At 41.0% G+C, this 20,355-nt stretch overlaps 3 protein-coding genes across 3 annotated transcripts; 1 reads left to right on the forward strand and 2 right to left on the reverse strand.

Moving 5' to 3' along the window:
• Positions 1–9,365: 9,365 nt before the first annotated feature.
• Positions 9,366–12,412, reverse strand: K441DRAFT_699383 (uncharacterized protein; the record flags this gene model as incomplete). Its single annotated transcript, XM_067653150.1, has 4 exons — positions 9,366–10,550; positions 10,603–10,874; positions 10,922–11,858; positions 12,394–12,412. The coding sequence occupies 4 exons, from the start codon at positions 12,410–12,412 to the stop codon at positions 9,655–9,657; spliced, it is 2,124 nt and encodes a 707-aa protein (XP_067499569.1). The 3' UTR covers positions 9,366–9,654.
• Positions 12,413–14,554: 2,142 nt separating this feature from the next.
• K441DRAFT_680620 (uncharacterized protein) lies at positions 14,555–18,626 on the reverse strand (the record flags this gene model as incomplete). Its single annotated transcript, XM_067651384.1, has 6 exons — positions 14,555–14,962; positions 15,015–15,360; positions 15,499–16,909; positions 16,961–17,936; positions 18,019–18,463; positions 18,538–18,626. 6 exons carry the CDS (start codon positions 18,624–18,626, stop codon positions 14,555–14,557), a joined length of 3,675 nt encoding a protein of 1,224 aa, XP_067499570.1.
• Positions 18,627–18,914: 288 nt separating this feature from the next.
• On the forward strand, positions 18,915–19,750 carry K441DRAFT_666730 (uncharacterized protein). Its single transcript, XM_067649702.1, has one exon. It carries the CDS (start codon positions 19,044–19,046, stop codon positions 19,584–19,586), a length of 543 nt encoding a protein of 180 aa, XP_067499571.1. The 5' UTR covers positions 18,915–19,043; the 3' UTR covers positions 19,587–19,750.
• Positions 19,751–20,355: the final 605 nt, after the last annotated feature.

Here is a 20,355-nt window from a genome sequence, read left to right on the forward strand (position 1 = left end):
ATAGCTTACGCCGTACTTAGCGTCTTTATAAATTTAGTATGCGTTATTATAATAAAACGTAAAACTTTTAATTAAATATTCTTTTGTTTCTTATAGTATACTATTATTTCTCTATATATATATATTATATACTATTAGTCTAGTTCCCTTTACTATATAGTAACTTTAACTACTTTTATAGTCTTTAGCGAAATAACCTTATTTTCTATAATTTATATAAGCTTTATCTTTAAACTATTACTTTTATTATAAAGTCCGCTTAAATATCTTCTGCTATTAAGATCCTTAGTTTAGCCTATACTCTTTAGTCCTATAATTACTTAATCCTTAACTTCTAGGTTTCTATAGTTATTTTCCCTATCTCTTATAGGTTTCTTTAGTACCGCTTAGGTCTATTAGCTCTGCGCTATACCATAGTTTCTAATTTAGCTTTAGTCGCTGCGTACTTTACGCCTTATATAACTATAAAACTCTATTCTAGCCTCTTTTAGCCTATTTCCTTTAGAAGATCCTATTATTAATCTTAATCGCTTAATTTATTAATTCCCTAAAGGTGTCCGCATCTTCTATTAAAATAATTATATCCTAGACTTTAGCCTTAAGTTCTTATTTATACTATGCTATAAGCGCCCTATTGTTCCATTTAACCTATATAGTAAGTATTTAAAACTATATTGTATACTTAAATACTAAAGTTTGCTGCGTTAGGTCTTAAAGCTTTTTTTTTACTATAACTATTACTTCTAGGTCCCTAAATATCTATATTAATTATTCCGTAAATCCTACCTAGCTAAAAAATATAAATTATATATCTTAATTAGTAGTAGTTATTCTATTAGTCTATATTTCCGTTAAGTAGGGTTAAAACTATTTAAGCGCCCTTTCTGTTAAGAATAGTCCTACGTAGGCTATTTAATCTATTAACGTGGCTAACTTAGCCCCTTATATAACTTTAAAATGCATTTACATAATAAATCCTTTAAGCTTTAATCTCTCTTCTAAGAATTATTTAATTAAAGGTAACTTAACCTTTGCTGCTCCGATTCTATTAAGTCTTTTTTTAAGTAATTAGTTATTTTTATTTAACTAATTAACTATTTCCTATAGCTGTCTAACCGTAACTAGTTGTGAGTTAGTATCTTGTATACTTATATCTCCACTTAACCTCAAAGTAGTTGCTGCCGTTAACGGCGTTGTGGTGGCTGCTTTTAATAGCATGTTATTCGACTTCTGAGACCGTAACTAGGTAGTAATTATGTAACAAAACCTTGTAGCAAGAACTACGGTGGATTCGTCAATAGGCTAGGTATATAGGTAATGCAGGAAGTTAACAACGTAATAATAACTAGTGGAGTGTAGTGTTCGCAGTAATGAATAAATGAATAAATTAACCACTTATCGCATCATATTTATAAGAGAGCCGATTTATCGCGATATGAATAAATAATTGCGATATTGTAGATCACCAGTCTTAGCATAGTGTTGTACTAAATTGTAGTAGTAAAAGTCTCTACAGAAGCCTCTACCTCCCCTCCCCCCCCCTAATATTTACCAGTAGCTCTCTCCTCTGGCCTCCTATAACTCCTCCTCTTACCTACGACTTTAAGCACTCCAATCGCTTAATATTCACTAGCCCAAGCCTTATACGCTACTAGGTAATTATCCTTCGCGCTTTAAAAAATATTCGCTCTGGTTTAGATAATATAGGTAGTATAGATAGGATATTTATCGCCATACGGTAGAGCGATGGGTAGTCTACGTAATTGCTTAGATTGAGCCACTAATTAAGGGCAGTGGTACTAGGAGGAAGATTAGTAGGGGAGGCGTTAATAAAGTAATTAAATTTATCTTTAATCGTATTAAGAACCGACTGCTTTTTATTCCAAAGATCGTACTTATTAGGCTCCTAATCGCGAGTAATAGCTTCCTCCTCTTCTACTCTGCTTTTATACTTATCCTTATACTTATTTACCTAAAGCTTCTAAGCTATAGCAACTACCGGCTTCCTCTAGGTGGCTTTCCAGTTGCGATTAATATAGGCCTTCCTCTGGTAAGGAGCTAATAGTAAGGCTGCGCCATATATAGCAACTTCGTTAGTCTTAAGGTAGTATTTATTAAAGGCGTGCCAGCTGGTTCAAATGCAGTCGTAGAGCTTTATATTAGTAGAGTACTTTTGTAAAGCAGATTTAAAGTGCTCTACTATAAAATCTATCGTATAAAGCACCTTATTAAGAGTAGCCTTATTACCTTCCATCTCTTTTATAACTCTTTAGAAGGGCTATAGGAAGTCTCTAATATTTTTAAGAGCTCTCCAATCGGCGGCGTTAAGGATGTCTTCCTTATTAAACTCCTTAATATACTACTCTTAATATTTTATAATTGCGTCCTTTAATTTAAGAGCTACTAAGATTATATTATACCACGAGTTCCACCTTATATTGTTATCTATAGGAATAGCTTAAAGAGCTTTTATAATGAAGTAGTTATAGTAGGCAGTAAAGCTTTAAATATAGGCGATGATATTATACACCTTTCCTAGAGGGCTAATTAGGCGATAAGTAAACTTACTAGCCTTCCCTTTTTTAAACCTTTTAGCAAGGAGCTCCTTAATCTAATCGTCTTTAAGCTCTAACTCTGCTTTAAGCTTCTCGCGAGCTTCTTTAAAGGCGGCGTTAATAGCTGCTTTATCCTCCGAGAAGAAGAAAGCTTATGCGGCGATATTAAGTATATGCCCGTGGCAGCGAATACGGCGTTACTATGTATCGTATTTGGCTCCTGTTCCTGCCAACTGAAGCCTCTTAGATAACCCTTAAAGAAGCTTATTATTACTGCCGTAATTATCGCCTATATAGTAGCCAACTTTATTAAGTATTTGGTAGTCCTTAAGGACTTGCTAAAGGACTTCCACCTGTTTATTGCCGCCGTGTTTACTAGGGAGGAAAGGTAGAGCAAGTAAAGCCTTCCGAAGAACACCAGTATCGTTAATAAAGTGACTACAGATCGCGATAAAAGTCTTCCAATTTGGCGAAGTCCAGGCGTTAAGTAAGAGGTGTATTAGGGTGAGAGAGGATTAAAGCTTCTGCTTAAGGATTTCTTTATTAAGGACGTAGGCCTCCTTGATTATTTTAGGCACGGTATTACTAGAGTTTATTAGAGCTTCCTCGCAGGTATAATTTACCGCAAGAAGTAACGCTTAAAGCTCCGGCCAAGTTACAGCGTTATATAGTAGATTTTGAACCACAATTAATTGTGCAAAAGCGTCGCGTAGCATAGCTAAATTAACGCTCTCTCTTAGTGTATTTTCCTTCTGCTTCTTAAGCTTCTGCGTATAAAGCTCTCCCTGCTTATAGAATAGGCCTTAAAGACTCTGCTTTATAGCCCGCTTAATAACTAAGTCCTCCTCTTTAACAACTACGCCGTAGGCGTTATGTAGATAAGAGCGTATATTTATGGTAACTATATCGCGCCAAAATACGCACTGCCTATAGTACTAGTATTGTCTTCCCTTATTATTTACTAGCGGCTTATTGCCAATAGGCTTACGCGCAAGAGCCTATATATTTACAGCCCGAGTCTTCCATTTTTTAGAGGCCTGTTTAAAGGATTAAGAGGAGAATTCGGTAAAGGATTTAGTAGAGAGTAATATGTTTAAATCTTCGTTGAGAATTAAGTCTTTAAAGAGCTTACTTTTAAGCTTAGATAATTCTAACTAGGCGTTAGAATTGCTGTTAGAGTTGATATAAATCGGTTGTAAGAGAGAGGGAGGCATAGTAATAGATTGCAAGTGGTATTGGAGGGTGGGTGTTGAATGATATTATAGAAAGGAAGCATCTACGGGGCAAGTCTAAAATTTTTGACTCTTACGTATATATTAGCACGTACGGCGTAAAATTGGTTATATGTTTATACCTTAGTATCCTTTTACTACACCACGAGAGCTTCAAGTCTCCCTATATATTCATAATATTATGAATATTTATTCATAAGGACTTTCAAATTATCCAATTGTTATCACTCCTTATGAATGAATATATCGTTAAGAAGCAATGAATAAAATTATCATTGCGAACACTGGTGGAGTGGTTGCCCAACAGATTAACTCCAATTGTATTCTAAGAATCACTACAAGGAAGGAACTATCTAGGTAGGGACTGAGGGTCCTTAAATACACAACGGTACTCCTATGAAATCCTTCTTGTACGTGAGGTACGTGAGGTACGTGAGGTACGTGAGACGTTCCTCGCAGATCTCATAGAGCTCACAGAGCTCGTTATGTGACCTCGGCTACCATTCCTCGTCACATGGTTCTACCGGTTCCATCCTGGACCGTGCCTGTATCAACCAACTAGCTTCTTCCAACTCTTCTCCAAGTAGTCGTAACATTGTACTTAAAGCGTTCGTAACAAAGTCTAAGGTTTTTTCCAATCTATAAGCTTACCGAGAAAGAAGGTAGAGCACTAAAAGAGTTTATTTAGGAGAAGTTATAAAAGGGATATATTAGACTATTGTAGTTATTAGCGGGTTATCTAGTATTATTTATACTAAAGAAAAACGGAAAACTTAGGCTATATATTAACTATAGATAGTTAAATAGCATTACTAAAAAGGATAGGTATCCTTTACCCTTAATTAGCGAAATCTAAGATAGGATCGGTAATACGTAAATCTTTATAAAAATAGATCTAAGATAGGCATACTATTAGATTAGAATTAAGGAAGGTAATAAATAGAAGGTAGCCTTTAGGTTAAAGGAAGAACTATATAAACTATTAGTTATATAGTTTAGGCTTATAAACGCACTAATAACGTTCCAGAAATATATTAATAATATATTAAAAGAACACTTAGATAAATTTATTATAGTATACCTTAACGATATTATTATCTACTTAATAAGTAAGGAAGAGTATAAAGAACACGTTAAATAGGTCTTAAAGAGACTATAAAAAGAGTAGATGCTAGTAGTAATTAAGAAATATAAGTTCTTTACTAGGAAGACGGATTTTGTTAGATTTATTATTAAACTAGGCTAACTTAGTATAGATTTAAAGAAGATTAAGGCTATAGTAAATTAGTAAGAACTAGAAAACGTTATATAGTTAAGGTTATTTCTAGGGTTTTATAATTACTGTAGAAGATTTATAGCTTAATAGTTAAAGGATATTAAGCCATTTATAAAGTTAATAAAGAAAAAAGAACCTTAGGTATAGAGAGAAAAGTAAAGGAAACTATTTAAGGAGGTTAAGGAGTTATTTACTTAAGACCTAGTCCTTAAAATCTACCAACTAAAACTAGAAATAGTGGTCGAAATAAACGTATTAGATTTTATACTAGGGGCGTACTTTCTATAGAAATATAAAGACAGATAGCACCTAGTAGTATACTATAGTTAAAAGATAATACCACTAGAACTAAACTATAACATCTATAACAAAGAGTTATTAGGTATAGTTATAGCACTTTAAAAATAAAGAGTATTCTTATAAGGTATAGAAAAGCTATTTATAGTTAAGATAGATTATAAGAACCTAATAGGGTTCCTAATAATAAAAGAACTTAATTAAAGGCAGGTTAGATAGGCAGAAATGCTTATAGAATACTATTTCGAGATTTAGTATACTAAGGGTATAGATAATGCATAAGTAGATACTCTAAGTAGAAAGGCTAAACTATAAAACAATAAAAAGCCATTAGGGGCTTTACTGCGAAAAGATATAGACGGATTAATTAAATATAATTATCTAAAAATCGTAGTAATAAGAGAAATTAGTTAGACCTACAAATTACTAGAGAGTAATTAGTTATAAAAGATCTAAGATATATAGGCAGAGGATATAGACTTAAAGTAGTATAAAAACTAAGAAGTAATATACGTGCTAAGAAATATTATAAAAGAGTTTATTAAGTTATTCTATAGGGGATTAACTTAAGGACATAATGGAGCCATAGGCTTAGTATTAAGACTCTAAGAGAAATATATTATTAATAAAATCTAGGGACTAGCAAAATAAGTTATAAAGGAATATTTAGATTGCTAAAGAAATAAACTAATAAGGCACAAGCTATATAGAGGGCTATAACCTATTAAAATACTAGAGAGACTATAGAAGGTTATATTATAGGACTTTATTATAAAGTTATTAAAATTAAGAGATCCTATTACTAGNNAAGATTATAACGCGATCTTAGTAATAATAGACAAGCTAATAAAGTAGGGATACTTTATAGCCTATATAGAGGAAATCTTAGCAGAAGATATCGCTAGAATCTATATTAAAGAAGTATTCGTAAGACATAGAGTACTAAGTAAGATTATATTAGATAGAGATTTAAGATTTATAGCAGTATTCTAGGAGGTATTTTTAGTGGAATAAGGAGTTTAAGCGGCAACTTTCACTATATATTATCTATAGACAGACGGAAAGACGGAAAGACTAAATTAGACACTAAAGCAGTATCTAAGGTATTACGTTAATTATACACAGAACAATTAGGTATTATTACTACCAGTTATATAATTTATATATAATACCACACCGTAAAAAGGAATGGGTATATTACTATTTAAGGCAAATTACGGATACGAGCTAAGAATATTGTTATTACTATAATAAGTAAAGAAGATAAGTAGCACAGCTAAAGAAAGAATAGAAACTTTAATAATTCTTTATAAGAACCTTACGGAAACAGCTAAGGTAGTATAATAAAGAATAAAAAAGTACTATAATACTAAGAGATTTAAGGGACTAGATCTTAAGGAGGGAGATAAAGTATAGCTACTATACAAAAATTTTAAGAGTNNATAACTAAGTAANAANTTNGACTANNTTAGNCTAAGACCTTTTAAANTTANNTANAGAATTTNANTAGTTATATTTAAGTTAAACCTACTAGCTAAAATAAAGATCTATCCTATATAATATATTGCAATACTAAAACTAGCATATAGAGATATTAAGCCACTAGTTTATAAAGCAGACATATATACAGGATAAAAGGAAGATAAATGGTAAGTTTTAAAGATTATTAGTTATAAGAATATAGATAATAAAATATAGTACGAAGTAAAGTAAATAGGCTATAATAAGACTACCTAGAAGCTACTAGAAAATTTAAAGAACGCTATAGAAAAGGTATAGGAGTATTAAAAGAGAAAAGGTTAGGCAGTATTAATAAAAAAGGATTACTAAAAAATAAACCACCTAAGGGGGATATAGGAAGAATAATTGCTGAACTACTTAGAGTTGTTTCCTTCTCTATTAAAAGAGAATCCGTTTTTTTATCGCCAAGTTTCTATAAACCTTATTCTATAAGTTTCTACTTCTTAAAACGGACCTTTCCATAAACTTTTTTAAGACGAAGCAGTTAAGCGGATGCCGCGATACGAGTATCTAGGGCCTTCTACTCCGCATCCTAAGAATGCTTAAGCTTAGTAAGGGCCTACGCTAGGTTACTATTAAGCTTTATAGTAGCAGATTAAACATAAGACCCTGTAATAAATTACTTAGGGAACTTAAAGACTATTAAGAATAATAGGACGCGTATACTTAGCGTTAAAGGTAGAGTAAACATTACAGAATAATTAAATGTTTGCTTTAGTGTACTTTAAATATAAAGAGGGTTGCTAAGATAAGGGACTTACTAGCGCAATATAGACTAACCCCTCTTTCGCATAATAAGAATAAGGAGACGGCATTATTTTACCAAGTAATAGTATTATGGTAATAGTATAAGTACAATATTACGCGTATAAAGAAGAAGATGCTTTAGGTATAATAAGTAATAATATTAACTAAATTAATTAGACGGATATTATACCTCTAGTAAACAACCTAAAGATATTAGGTATCTTTAAGGATAAAGATAAAGAGAAGGGAGATAGTATTACGGACGCTTTAAGTACAATATTATAACTACTAGAAGAGGAGTTAAAAGAAGCTAGTTAGTTAATATAAGTACGGTCTAGGATGGAACCTATAGAACTATATAATAAGGAATAGTAAGCGAGGTTATATAATATGCTACGTATTAAATAAGAGGAATAAGAGGAACTTACGTACCTTATATATAATACGTACATTATATACAAGAAGGATTTTATAGGAGTACGGTTATATATTTAAGGACCCTTAGTCCCTACCTAGATAGTTCCTTCCTTATAGCAATTCTTAGAATACAATTGGAGTTAATCTATTGGGCAACCACTCCACCAGTTGTTATTACGTTGTTGACTTCCTGCATCACCTATATACCTAGCCCATTAACGAGTCCACTGTAGTTCTTGCTACAAGACCCCGTTACAGTTACGGTAGGTACGTCCGTATAGCCTAACAATATCTATAATAAATTTTAATTAAATCTAGGTGGCTAAACTTGTCGCTAAGTATTTTGGATATTATAGATTAATTAAACTTATAGCGGAATATGTCGGTAGCCTATATCGCAAGGTATTTTTATATAAGGTAAGGGTGCTCATGTTAGTAACTATAGACCTTTTGGCACTTATAGTTAGAAATACTATAACGACGACTTTTAGGATTTTAGTTTCTTGCTATATTAAAGAGGTAGAATTAAGTATAGAGAGTAAGATTTAAAGGCTATTTTAATAGAATTTACTCGTTATATAATGAGTATTAATGGCTAAACTGGCGGTAAGGAAACACTAGATTAGTTCTATAGAATACTCACTATACTAATTTTAGTAGAGAAAACTTAACGATATTATTAATAGTTAGTATATTGTAATATTATATTAAATAATTTCTAATTAAGGGGCGTAGATCGTAATATAGAATATATCATTGTAATCAAATATCGTACTTAAGAGTTTTGACTGTACTAGCAATCACAGCACGTGACGAGCTGGAGGCAAGATCCTGCCCTCAGGGTTGTATCCCTTTCCCTTCTACAGAAGCTCGATTACACTAGTATATCCTCGAGATCTTAATTCTCGAGCATAGACCACAACATCAACCTCTCAGTGTAGCAGCAAGCTGCGTCGTGTTGATCTCCATAACAGGCCGGGCATCTATCGATGCAGCGGTTTCGTTAGTGGGATGCGGGAAACGTGGCGAGACCTCGACATCATGTCACGGGAGCTAGCCCCACTCCAGATGCGCGTGTCCTCTTCCCATCTGCCGTCGGCGGTAGAGGAGAGATTACTAGGGTTCGTGTGAATGATGGCCCCTCGTCTCAGGCCGACCATCAACCCCTTAAGCTCTTCCTAATGAAATTCCGACAAGTACTGCAGATAGAATATGCGGCTCTACGGGCCGTGGTAGGTGAGAAACGGCAAGGGGAATTAATAGCGGTGATACCGGAGGACAAAGAAATGTATATCGCAGAAAAGGCTAGTGTAGTGTAATGTATAGTAATCGATAATTCCTAAGCCGTAAACTCTTTTAACATATTGTATTCTAGTTTTTATTAACTCATTAATACATCCCTGTCTTGTTACCCTCACGCCACTTTTGAATCCGACAACTTATAAAGTGGACTTAGGACAATGCGAAGACCAGGGAGAAGATACCGTGCCAGTGTCTCGGCTTATTTAATATATAAGCAGTGAGAACGACAAGACGCCAGAAGCACAAAGCGCTGCCCTCAAACATTAAAATGATTGTAGCTGTTCGCCAAAGAAACTACGTGACGTATTCACCACCTACGTTCGTGAATACTACCGTGAAAGCGATTTAAGTCATCCTCTAAAACACCCTTGACGTCGGAGTAATTTTCCAAATTTTGATGGTCTGTGGAAGCACTTTCGGTGATTTGAGGAGCTGTTTCTGGGGTAGTGTGAATGTCTGGGAATGCCGCGGAAAGGTGCTCGTGAGGATCATCTTCGGAACGCAGGTCCCGGCTAGCTATATCTTGATCATCCTCTCTCCAAGGAATTGACCCGTTCAGAGATATCGTACTAGGGCAATGAGTTATGTCTGTGTTTAGCTGGCTGGTGTAAGGGCCTGATACTTCGTTAGGTAGACTTTGGAGGCATAACATATCCCGTGGTGCTTCGCATCCCTGGTGATCAACTGTCGAGGTTTGCGACATGAAATCCAAGTCTTCTAGATAAAACGATGTTGGCGGAGGGTTCATTGAGCCCAAGGGTAGTCCGATACTCGTATTGAAATGATTTTCCACCGCTGGTGCGTACCGTTCGTAGTCTGGAATTGCGATCTGAAGATTTTGTATGTTATTGAATCTTAGAGAAGGGGAAACAAAATTAGCATTGAGTGAGTGTCCGCCTCGGCTAATTGCACTCGCAGCTGGGTCTAGAGTGCTGGTGTATGCAGTATTATTTGTTCTAAGAGGTTCTGAGGTGCGACAGCTATCCAGGTGGTGCTCCTGCCGGAAGGATGATACTACCGTATCCAAACAATCACGAACTATTGACTCAATCTCACTCGTGAGCGTTTGTCCAAGTTGCTGAGCCCTCTTCTCGACAGCTATTTCACACTGTGTCCTAATTTTGCGAGGAAGTTCGCGCCTGCAGTAGGCTTCGAATGGAGTATGACATGAGGCTGAGGCCTGCTGGTCATTCTCATCATAAACTGGAAGTTTAATCAGCGGACGATATAAAGTGTTGTTGATTTCCCGGCTTACAAGGGGAAGGTATCTTTAAGAGGTCATCATCAGGGAACAAAATGCGGTATATCGCATTCCAACGCTCTTTATCTGATTGGCCATTGATACCTTTCTTGTTCTTCAGTTTAGTTCTTTTTTCGGAGTCAATGCCTTCCACCAGCTCTCCTTCACGCACGTCACAGGGTAGCTCTTGTCTTATATGCTCTTTTAATTCGGACTCGTGTTTGAAGGCGGAGTAACATCTCGGGCAACAGTACTGCGGCAGAACGTGACTTCGATACAGATGCTCTCTACAAAAAGGTTAGGAAAATTTTTGTTGAGATTTAGCGGAACTCACTTGACCCGATAGATATCCGGCCAGCCAGGGCCAGCGCATGAGCGACGCTGCTTGTACCTCTGAGGATTACGTTTGAAATAAGGACATGCATATTTCAATGAATGACCATCTTCGCTGTTAGGGGAGGTAGGATTCCGTTTCGGACGCTTCCCTCGGTTGTTGTCGCCATTGTCTCCGGGTGATAGCGAGTCCCCGTCCCCTCCGTCCCCTTGGCTGCGTTTACTACCGGCGTTTGATGTTCCGCTAGCAGAGCTGCCCTGACCAGAATTAAAATTACTGGATGGACTTGCACTCGACGTGCTTCCATCGGAAGTGCAGGTTATGATTCCAGACTTGAGATCGAAGATGAAATGGAGGCCATTCATGATCCGATCAACAATATGCCGTGTCATTGGGGAAATGATTCGTTCAATCCAGTGGTTTTCCGTATCATTTGGACTTCCCGCGCAAGTGGAACAGTCATAGTCGGTTTCACTTTCCGATAACATATCGATGTCGCTGTCTTCTGAGTCTGTCCTCCCGCAATATGTAGTTTGGGTCCCGATAGAAGCATTGGTGCTGTCGCCTGGCAGGGAGCCTCCTGTAGAATCACCATCCTGCTCAAAGGTACAGTAGTTATCAAATATTGAGTTTTCTCCTTCATCGCCATCGAGTAACTCGTCTAGTTTGCGGGGCGTCCGGAAGGGCGGAGGCTCAATCTCGTGTTCATGCTTTCCATTCAAACGGGTTGATGTAGAGAGATGCAGATCTGAGTGTTTACAGATTTGGTGAGAAGTATGTGGCGGTACTCTTTGGAAGGAACTTAGAGGCCGAGCTTTCAGTCCTTCCTCATCTTTCGTCAAATACGTAGGGTAAGGTTGAGCGAAATTTCCAGGCCATTTCGTTCGCCCCGCCGTTTCAACCCGGACAAAGCCCTGGCCAGCAGTGACGGGAATACCTTCGGTTTTACAGGTACAGCAGACCCTATGGTTGCAAGAAGTGCAAGCTGGAGAAAGATTCGGGTTTTGAGGACCATCCGAGCATTCACAGCAGTAAAAGCAGGGCGAGCAGTGCATAGTCGAGTTGTGAGCAGTCACTGAGAATAAAGATAGGCAGAATAGTTCTTCTGATGATTGTTGCGACCAACAATGGATGAGAGGAGCTCCTCTCTAATCAGAGTGCAGTAAGGAGATTCAACCAAGCAACCAGCTATGCCGGAACTGGCAGACGAGAGGTCTGGCGTTAGGCCCAATGAAACGCTATGGAAGCCGGAGAAGTAATAAGTGCGGTTGGGAAGGGAATGACAAGGGCAATTGACTTTCGGGGAACTGGATGTGAAGCTAGTAAAAAGGAATGTCATGACTTCGTATGGCATTTCGTGAATATAATTAGGAAAACAGGTAGTGGACATTCCGCGCAGCGACACTCAGTTGCGCGTAACCCCTGCCCTTCGCGAAACTCCATCTGGGGAAGTTGATCAGCAAGCCACTCACGTGACAGAGAGCTTCGCATCTTTTTGTGCAGAATTTAATCAACAGACCAATGGCCGCGGTCGGTCACTGATAACCTCTCATCAAACCTACAAGAGGCGTGGAGGTTCCGTGAAAATGTCCGTGCTTGGAATCCAGCTCTTATGACGTACTATGCCGAAGCCAAGAGCGCCTCCGAAGATGGAAGAGCAACGTTCTCTAAATCGTGCAAAGTGTATGGCTAGCAAGCTTGTCTGCACTGGCCTCAGAAGTCCACGTAAGATATGTGCTTGTATGTATGCCATCTATTCCAACTAATGACACAACGACTGGCATGACGCCTGCCGCTATCGTGTATGTTCCGAGATCTGGTACAGCTACGTGGTCGTTGAACACCAGACTAAGGTCGTTTCAAGGGGAAGTAAAGATCAGCAATACCGTATCCTGAATCTCATTGTTATTATCGACATATACCATCATGGATGGAGCATTTAGACTTAGACCTTGAAGCAAGTTGTACGAGGTCAGACCTCTATAGTTAGTGATATATTCTATATCAGTGCTCTGGCTGTCTGTTGCCGTTTAAAGTTATCTTCATGGTAGCTTGCAACGTATCGTGGTTTGATGTTGGACGTAGCCTTACATATTTCAGGGAGGCGTTCCTGTTAGTTCTTTCGGGGAGAATAATAGCTTCATATCCAAGAGTTAGCAAGTCAATAAATATAAATTGTTCTTTAGCTGTTTCAAAAGAATGAGGAAGTGTATTGAGGAGATTATCAAGGGCGTCGTCTTAGGGTTTACTGTAGCCAGCCTTGCCAAGCTCGGTGATGGATAAACCTAGACCCGAAGGCATTCTTGTCCCAATCCGCTACGAAGGCCTGCCGAATTTGCCTGCACTGAGTCCTAATGACCGTAGAATGATAGACGACGAGTTGTCCGGATTATTTGATACAACCCAAAAATTAACCATAGATTCTGTTCGGCTGCGGTACCTCGCCGAACCAGTACAACAATCGCAATCGCTATCCCTTGACCCGGTGGTTTACGTCCTACGGTTATCGATAAGGGACTGGCCAACTAGAAGGTTAGATTTATTTGGCGTTCCTAAGGCTTATGCACGGGCCATATCCTCGTAGGACGCCACCGGAAAGGATATGCTCTACCTAGCAGCACAGCATGGAAATGCCGCCGTCGCTGCAGTCTTGCTAGCCTACAGTGCTGAATGTGACAGAGTCGTCAGCGCCGACATTGCGCCAGTCCCCCTAAACCACGACCTTAAGCTGACGGAGCTTCCGACGAGGGGGACCGCACTGCAAATTGCCTGTCTTAACGGGCACCGCAAGGTCGTCGACGTTCTGCTCGAGGGCGGGGCGAGTACAGAGAAATACTACGACGCCACATGGTTGGGAAGCCCGTTCATGGCCGCCATATACTCCGGCGGCGCCCACATAGTGCGGAAGCTGATCTACCACGGCGCGGACCCGAACCTGAAATGTGACGGCTACTAGAAAAGAGGTGAAGAAGGTGCTTAGAAATTGTGGATTTGAAGAACTAAGAGGCGGGTTCTTCTGGTCTAAGTAAATGGTTCCTGTGCTCGGTTACTAGTTCTCCTACACCGAACCCTTTCGCGTTACTATTCTAGGTACAATCATGCCATGATTGTAGTAGTGAGTCTTGTACGTTTCTCCCGGAATAGAGCTCCGACCGATCCGCACGCAAATTTCTAAACGTTGGAAGAGATTAGAGGACCGAAGATGCGAGGGCAAATGATGGATAGTTGGTACGAGCAGGCAAAGAACCGGTTAATCAAGACACAAAACCTGCTCGCAGCTCAAGTCTCTAGGAGAGAAATCACAACATGACTGCAGTTTTCTTCGCATCATTTGCGATCTACCTACATGAGGACAATCAAACATCCGCCTATCCAGCACCGATCTTCGCCTGGGATGTTGGCATTCCTCTGAAGAGGAATTCATAACCTCACCCTGCAACTTTCGTGCCACTTCTCGACTCTGGATAAATAAGTTTTTGAGAGTCCTTCTGTCTTGAGTGTAGCTAGCAAGTTCTGGATGCGAAGCAGACAAACTCTGAAAGCCTATGATTAAAACAAGTCCATTCCAAGTACTGATTGGCCGGATTTGCTTATATGGGTATCAATTTTTGCAATAATTCTCCATCAATTCCATCATCCAAGATCTCTCATACTCATTGGCTGAGACGCATGGCTTGTCCCCAGATCATTCCTTTGCTCAAGGCTTCCCTCACCCTTGTAGCTCTGCACGAGTGAACGCAAATGTTTCATCGGTACCGGTTTTGTGAGAAATAAATCCATGCCGCAGGAGAGAGCTTCTTGTTGCGACGCGGCGGAGCCAAGTCCCGTAAGAGCAACGATATGGCTCCGCGGTAGTTGATTCTCTCGCTCGAACAATCGGATCGCTCGTGTTGCGGCGAAGCCGTCCATGATTGGCATATTGACGTCCATGAACACAAAATGGAAAGGGCAGGTTGAGGATTTGTAGGCTTGGACGGCCTGAAGTCCGTCGGATGCGGCTACATACGTGCAATCGAGCTTTGAGACAGCTGTTGTGATGATCTGTTTGAGTAATTAACTGAATTCATGAACCAAATGTGTCGTAGAAACGTACCTTTAAATTAATGGCATTGTCATCAACACAGAGAACGTGCTGTCTGTGCGGGATGAGTTGGTCTAGGAGTTTAACCTCCGTCTTTTGGGAGTCTGGAGGACTGGGCTCTGAGATTGTGTGCTCCTCAATAACGACGCTAACAACTTTGATCTCTTTCAAGTCCCTAGAATTAGGTTCCGTAGTCGTAACCTGAGCGATCGCATTTGGAAATGTAGCGATATTAGAAACTTCTTCATTTTGTTCCTGGCTGGAATCACTAGTCGGAACCAGCATCGGTGGTGATTGAGGCATTCGGACACTGGTAATTGCATTGAGAATAACCATAAAAAGTTTCTTTGGCCCAATACTAGAAATGATTTGTATTAGTCAAGAACCCTTGAATAAATCCGGTGCAATGAAATTATCGACGCAAAATTATTGGTGTATGGTTTTTCCAAACGAATTGGCTGCTCCGTGTTGCGAGGAGAGTCGAGATAGGACTTACGGCTGTCGTAAATAAATCACCTCTCTTCTATCAAGCCTGAAATCTGTTGCTCCAGTGCGTGATTTAAGGCACAGAATTAGTACTGGGGCTGTGCTTTCACAAACTGAATTGTCCTCGACGGAGGTAGGAATCCTCCCTGTTACGATGTTATTTAGGAGTGTGTCCTCGATGATGTATACATCAGCGTCCACACAGTCGATGCTGTTTCTTAACACGACTTTCATACCGAACCACTCCGCAGCCATCTTGCTTAGCGAAGTCTCAATAGCTAGATTTGGGCTCGCCTTAGCGCTCGGATCCCCGCCAGGGATGTCGGACAATTTGGAATTCGAGTCGGGTAATACTATACATAACGTTCGACCGGCGAGCTGCTTGTCCGGATCAAAGGCGGGGTATCTGACGCCATTAGGTGAGAGTGAACGAATTTCGTTGGCATGGCCGTTCAAAGGAACTAAGACCTTGACATGCGTGCCCACTCCAAGCTCGCTCTTTACCTCTATTTTTCCATTGATATTTTGGACAATTTGGTGGACAATGCTCAAACCAAGACCTGTGCCAACAGTGAGGTTGTTCTCTTGCGCGAATGGCGTGAATAAACGATGTTTGAGGTAATCAGCGCTCATGCCTATACCTGTGTCAATAACCTCAAAGCAGATGGCATTTGCTAATACGCCAGATTCGCCTTTCAATTTTTCAAGCCGGAGACCGACTTGAATGTGACCGGCTGAAGTGTACTTGAGTGCATTGCCAAAAATGTTCATTACAATTCGTTTCCAAGCTCCAACATTTATGTTGACCAACCAGTCCATACTTGAGATGCTGAAAGTAACAAGCGGCCGATCGTTATCATTATCCTTCGAAAACGGAGTCTGCGTATGTGATGGAATCCAGGTTTGGTTAGCGAGCTCTGTGTTGAAAGATCGCTTGGAGAAATGACCGAGATATACACCTTCCACAACATCTTCGACTAAAAGGCTCAAATCAGCGGGCAAGCTGGTATTCATACGAGCCCCCTTTTGTTCATTATTATGACCAACAGTGTTGTATTTGTGAGGCTGGGATTGTACTAGACTGTTAATTTTGGTAAAGTCTAATAAGTTTGTTAAGGTATCCAAGAGAGTGTTCCCACATGACTCGATCATGTCAATCATATCAACCGTAGACGACCGAGGGGAGAGCGCTAAAGTGTCCCGAAGAAGCTCAGCGCTGGCGAGAATGCCGTGAAGAGGGGATCGAAGCTCATGGCTGATAGATGAGATGAAATCTGATTTTGCACGGCTTGTCGCTAATGCCTCAAACCGAGCGATTTCCGCCATGATAGAATTACCGAAGGCTGATAGATAGGTGAGATCAGCGGCTTCAAATGGACGCTCAGGATCAGCCGTCCACCCCAGTACAGTCGCGAACCATCCTATACATCATGGTGTCAGCGGGTGTCAAAGGGTGGATATGGAATGCAGACTTTCGCGTTGAAAATCCCAAAGCGGCAGAAATATGATAGCTAGGGCGCCTTGGAAGAGCTCAAACATTCTTGCAGTATCCACTTTTTGCTGTAATAATTCTGTGGGCGGCTCTTCCGATAGATCAGGAGCCCTAGTCGGAATGTCAAAGCCATTCATTTCGCTCCAGGGTGACAATGGCCCAAATTCATCGGCAGAGAATATTTGACCGCGGGGGTATCTTGCGATCATGCGCTGCAGGAGTGGTTCCGGCAGATTTGGGTAGTATTTACTTGGCTCATCTTTGGTTGTATCACCTTCTGATGAAATGGAGAATCCGAGGTTGGCAGATATTGACTGCGGTTCCATGTCAACCTGCTCAGTTTCACTATTAACGACACCTGCGCCAAGTAAACCAGGCGCCGCGGATGTCTTAAGCAATGCGAGTGCGTTGAACTGGGCGAGGCAGGCATCCAGAAATGTGACTCCGTCGATACACATAGATTTGCGGATAACACTAGCGGCATAGTAGAATGTCTTCCTTACTTCAGCGGAGACAGCAGACTCTCGTAAACCCCTCCGAGCCGCATCAATCTGGTCGGGCGACCGTTGCTGACTCGTAGGATCACTGCGGGGCCAAAGCTCTGGAGTCGCAACGCTCGTGTCAGATTGGGGTTTAAATGGACTTGTAAATGGCGTCTCTGGTGGAGCCGAGCTCTCCGAGGAAGAATGAATTGAAGATGTTGGCGTGCTTGAAGAACCAGGCCCTTCACTTGCATCAATAGCATCATAAGAAGTGTAGTTTAGGGCGGGACTGTAACCCAGCTCAACATCGACTTGGTTCTCAGTGGCTTGTTCTGAACCTGTCGATACTGGAAAGGTAGTATTCAGGCATGAGTCCCCTTCCATAAACGATCCGAGACCTTTTATAAGCTTTTCAGCACGAGAATGATTATGCTTGGTCTTCATAAGCTCCAAGTGGTCCATGATAGTCAGATTCTTCATCAAAATCATCGCGGAGTTTGTTGTCAACTACGCAATAGCTTCCTATCACATAGCCGCGAGGACAAGTGAGCGGTACCTCTGCGTAATAGCGCATATGTGGCCAACCCTTCACATACGGACGAGTTCTGTAGTGCGCATCTGCCTGGAAGTCTCGGATGATATATCGGGTCCTGTCCGCCGTGATGTTGTCCGAATTTATTGCCAACTTCCCAGTTCGATCAGCGAAGACATTTATTGTGTTGGAGCATACTCCGAAAGCGATACCTAGAGTCTGCATTCCGAGATAAATGGCATCGTCGGGAGAAGAACGGTCGGGATCACGGATGGACATCGTACGAGTTGCTTCCGCGATGATGTATTGGTGCCTGCCATCGATAAGAGAGATGAATGCACGGTCACACTCTAGTCGCACAGCTCCTAGTTGGGCCAAGGCGGTCAAGACTGCATCTGGTGAGATTTTGGGCTGGGACAACGTCGTTGGGGCGTATTGGGTCAACGTGACAGAGGCTGCGGAGAAATAACTAAGTACAACATTGTCACCCCATTAGTAAGGACATGATAGAGAGAGAAGATCTAAGCTAGGAGTAAACATTACCTCGCAAGCTCCTTCTGGCGCTCTCGTTCGGCAGGAGTCACCTGCGGTGGCGGATCGCATTGTGTGGGGAGCACCTGTTCGCATGTCATGGTGACAGTGAGAAATAGTTGTAAAAGGGAGCGATACCGTTAGGCATTTCAAGGCATGTTATGAGTGAAATTAAAATATTTTCTTCTCATTGTAAGGCGTGAACGAAGGCGGAGGTAACCAGGCCCAGTCATGAGAACGAGCCGTGCAGAAAGATCTCGATTGATGGAGGGGTGTTCCGACGCGCTGGAGCTGGGGTTAGGATCAAATGGCCCGGGCGATCGGCAAACTCATAAAGATACAGTAGCTCGACTTCACTCTAATTTCTATGTATAATACCTACAATGTAAGTCTAGTATAAGTCAACATAATCCCTTTTTCTTTTATAGCTTTCCTTCAAGCTTTTCAGGCAATGCTTCGGGATGCACGCACCATGAAATGGCCTAAAAAACAATAGAACAAGCGGCGTATCATTAAAGATGGACAGGATATGCGGACAAGGCCATGACACGCGCTGCACCAAGCACTTGCGCCAAGCAAGCACCGCGCCTCACCGAATCGGCCATTTGTTCTTTTATGAAGCGCTCCCCTCAAAGAAATATCCGTACGCCTTCAGACAAGGCTCACTACGTCGTACATACACCTACGGCAACGCGAAGAAGCAAAGAATTGGAAGTGTTGATCCCGACTCGCGCATCCTTTGCGATGCTTTAGTAACCTTTATTGGACCTCACTTTGCGAGTCCTGCCGAGAAAATGCGCAAACCACAAGACGAGGAATTAGGCCGAGTGGCTTGGCTAGAGCTGCGCTGGAGGAAACAACGAAGTCGTTATCGCCCACCAAAAACACCCAATGGGCTTGCGTCATCCGACACGTCGCCCAGGCACAATTATTCCCCTTCCGTAAACTGCTCTGTAACTCACCGATGCCGCATACGAGATCGCGCCTGCGGGATGCGTAAGATGGCAAAGAACACCATTTCCAACACCCGGGCGACAGCTACATATAGTCTTCAACCTTAGATAGGACTTCTAGCAAGCAGGGTCTTTCTCAATTTAAACCATGCGTGCGCACAGCATTTTTGGAGCTCTTGGGAGATATTTCGTGATCGCCTTCCGTAACCCTTACCTTCAAATCTTCTTCTAGAAACTCACACCAAGCTTATAACATGAACTTTTCGGAAGGCCGTTATTAGAGAATCGCAACTTCTAATCAACTATCCTCTTCCATCACTGCTTTTGGCGAGATGGGAGGACTGACCTAGTAAGCAGCCATTCTATCCCACGACTTCACGCGCGAAGAAAACACACAACTGAACTAGCAATTGGAAGGGATATTATACTCCCTTTTCTCACTCCTGAGGCAGTCCCCCCGCCACTCCGATGAACAGCCATTCACGCATTTGCGCGAGACGTACACTCCAGATAACCGTGGCATCGTCATACCTGCAGGCAGACACAACTTCCGCTAGGCAACCCATCTGGTCATTAATATCCGAAGCGCCCTTAGCTCAATTCTCCCAATTCAGATCGCTCACGCCCACACTCACGCAAGCGACTCCAACCTCCACTCCAACAATCTCGATGCTCATTCTCTCGGCTCCAAAATCAGCACCATCTGACGCCCTCTTAGTATTCCACGACTAAACGCTCAATCGGCATAATGGGCGCTGTGCAATCAAGCCCTTCGCGGTCTTCACCTCCATTCTCCTAATCGACGCCCAGGCGCAATTCCTGCGAGCGCCCGAAGCCGTTCGCGCACAGCGAGTTCCTAGACACGGACACAATATCC

Source organism: Cenococcum geophilum (genome assembly GCF_001692895.1).
Source record: "Cenococcum geophilum 1.58 unplaced genomic scaffold K441scaffold_50, whole genome shotgun sequence".
In the NCBI taxonomy this organism is placed as follows: Eukaryota; Fungi; Ascomycota; class Dothideomycetes; order Gloniales; family Gloniaceae; genus Cenococcum; species Cenococcum geophilum.

What these genes read in the sequence shown, in the direction of transcription:
- K441DRAFT_666730 (XM_067649702.1), top strand. Translation starts at nt 19,044, where the DNA reads ATGGACAGGATATGCGGACAAGGCCATGACACGCGCTGCACCAAGCAC.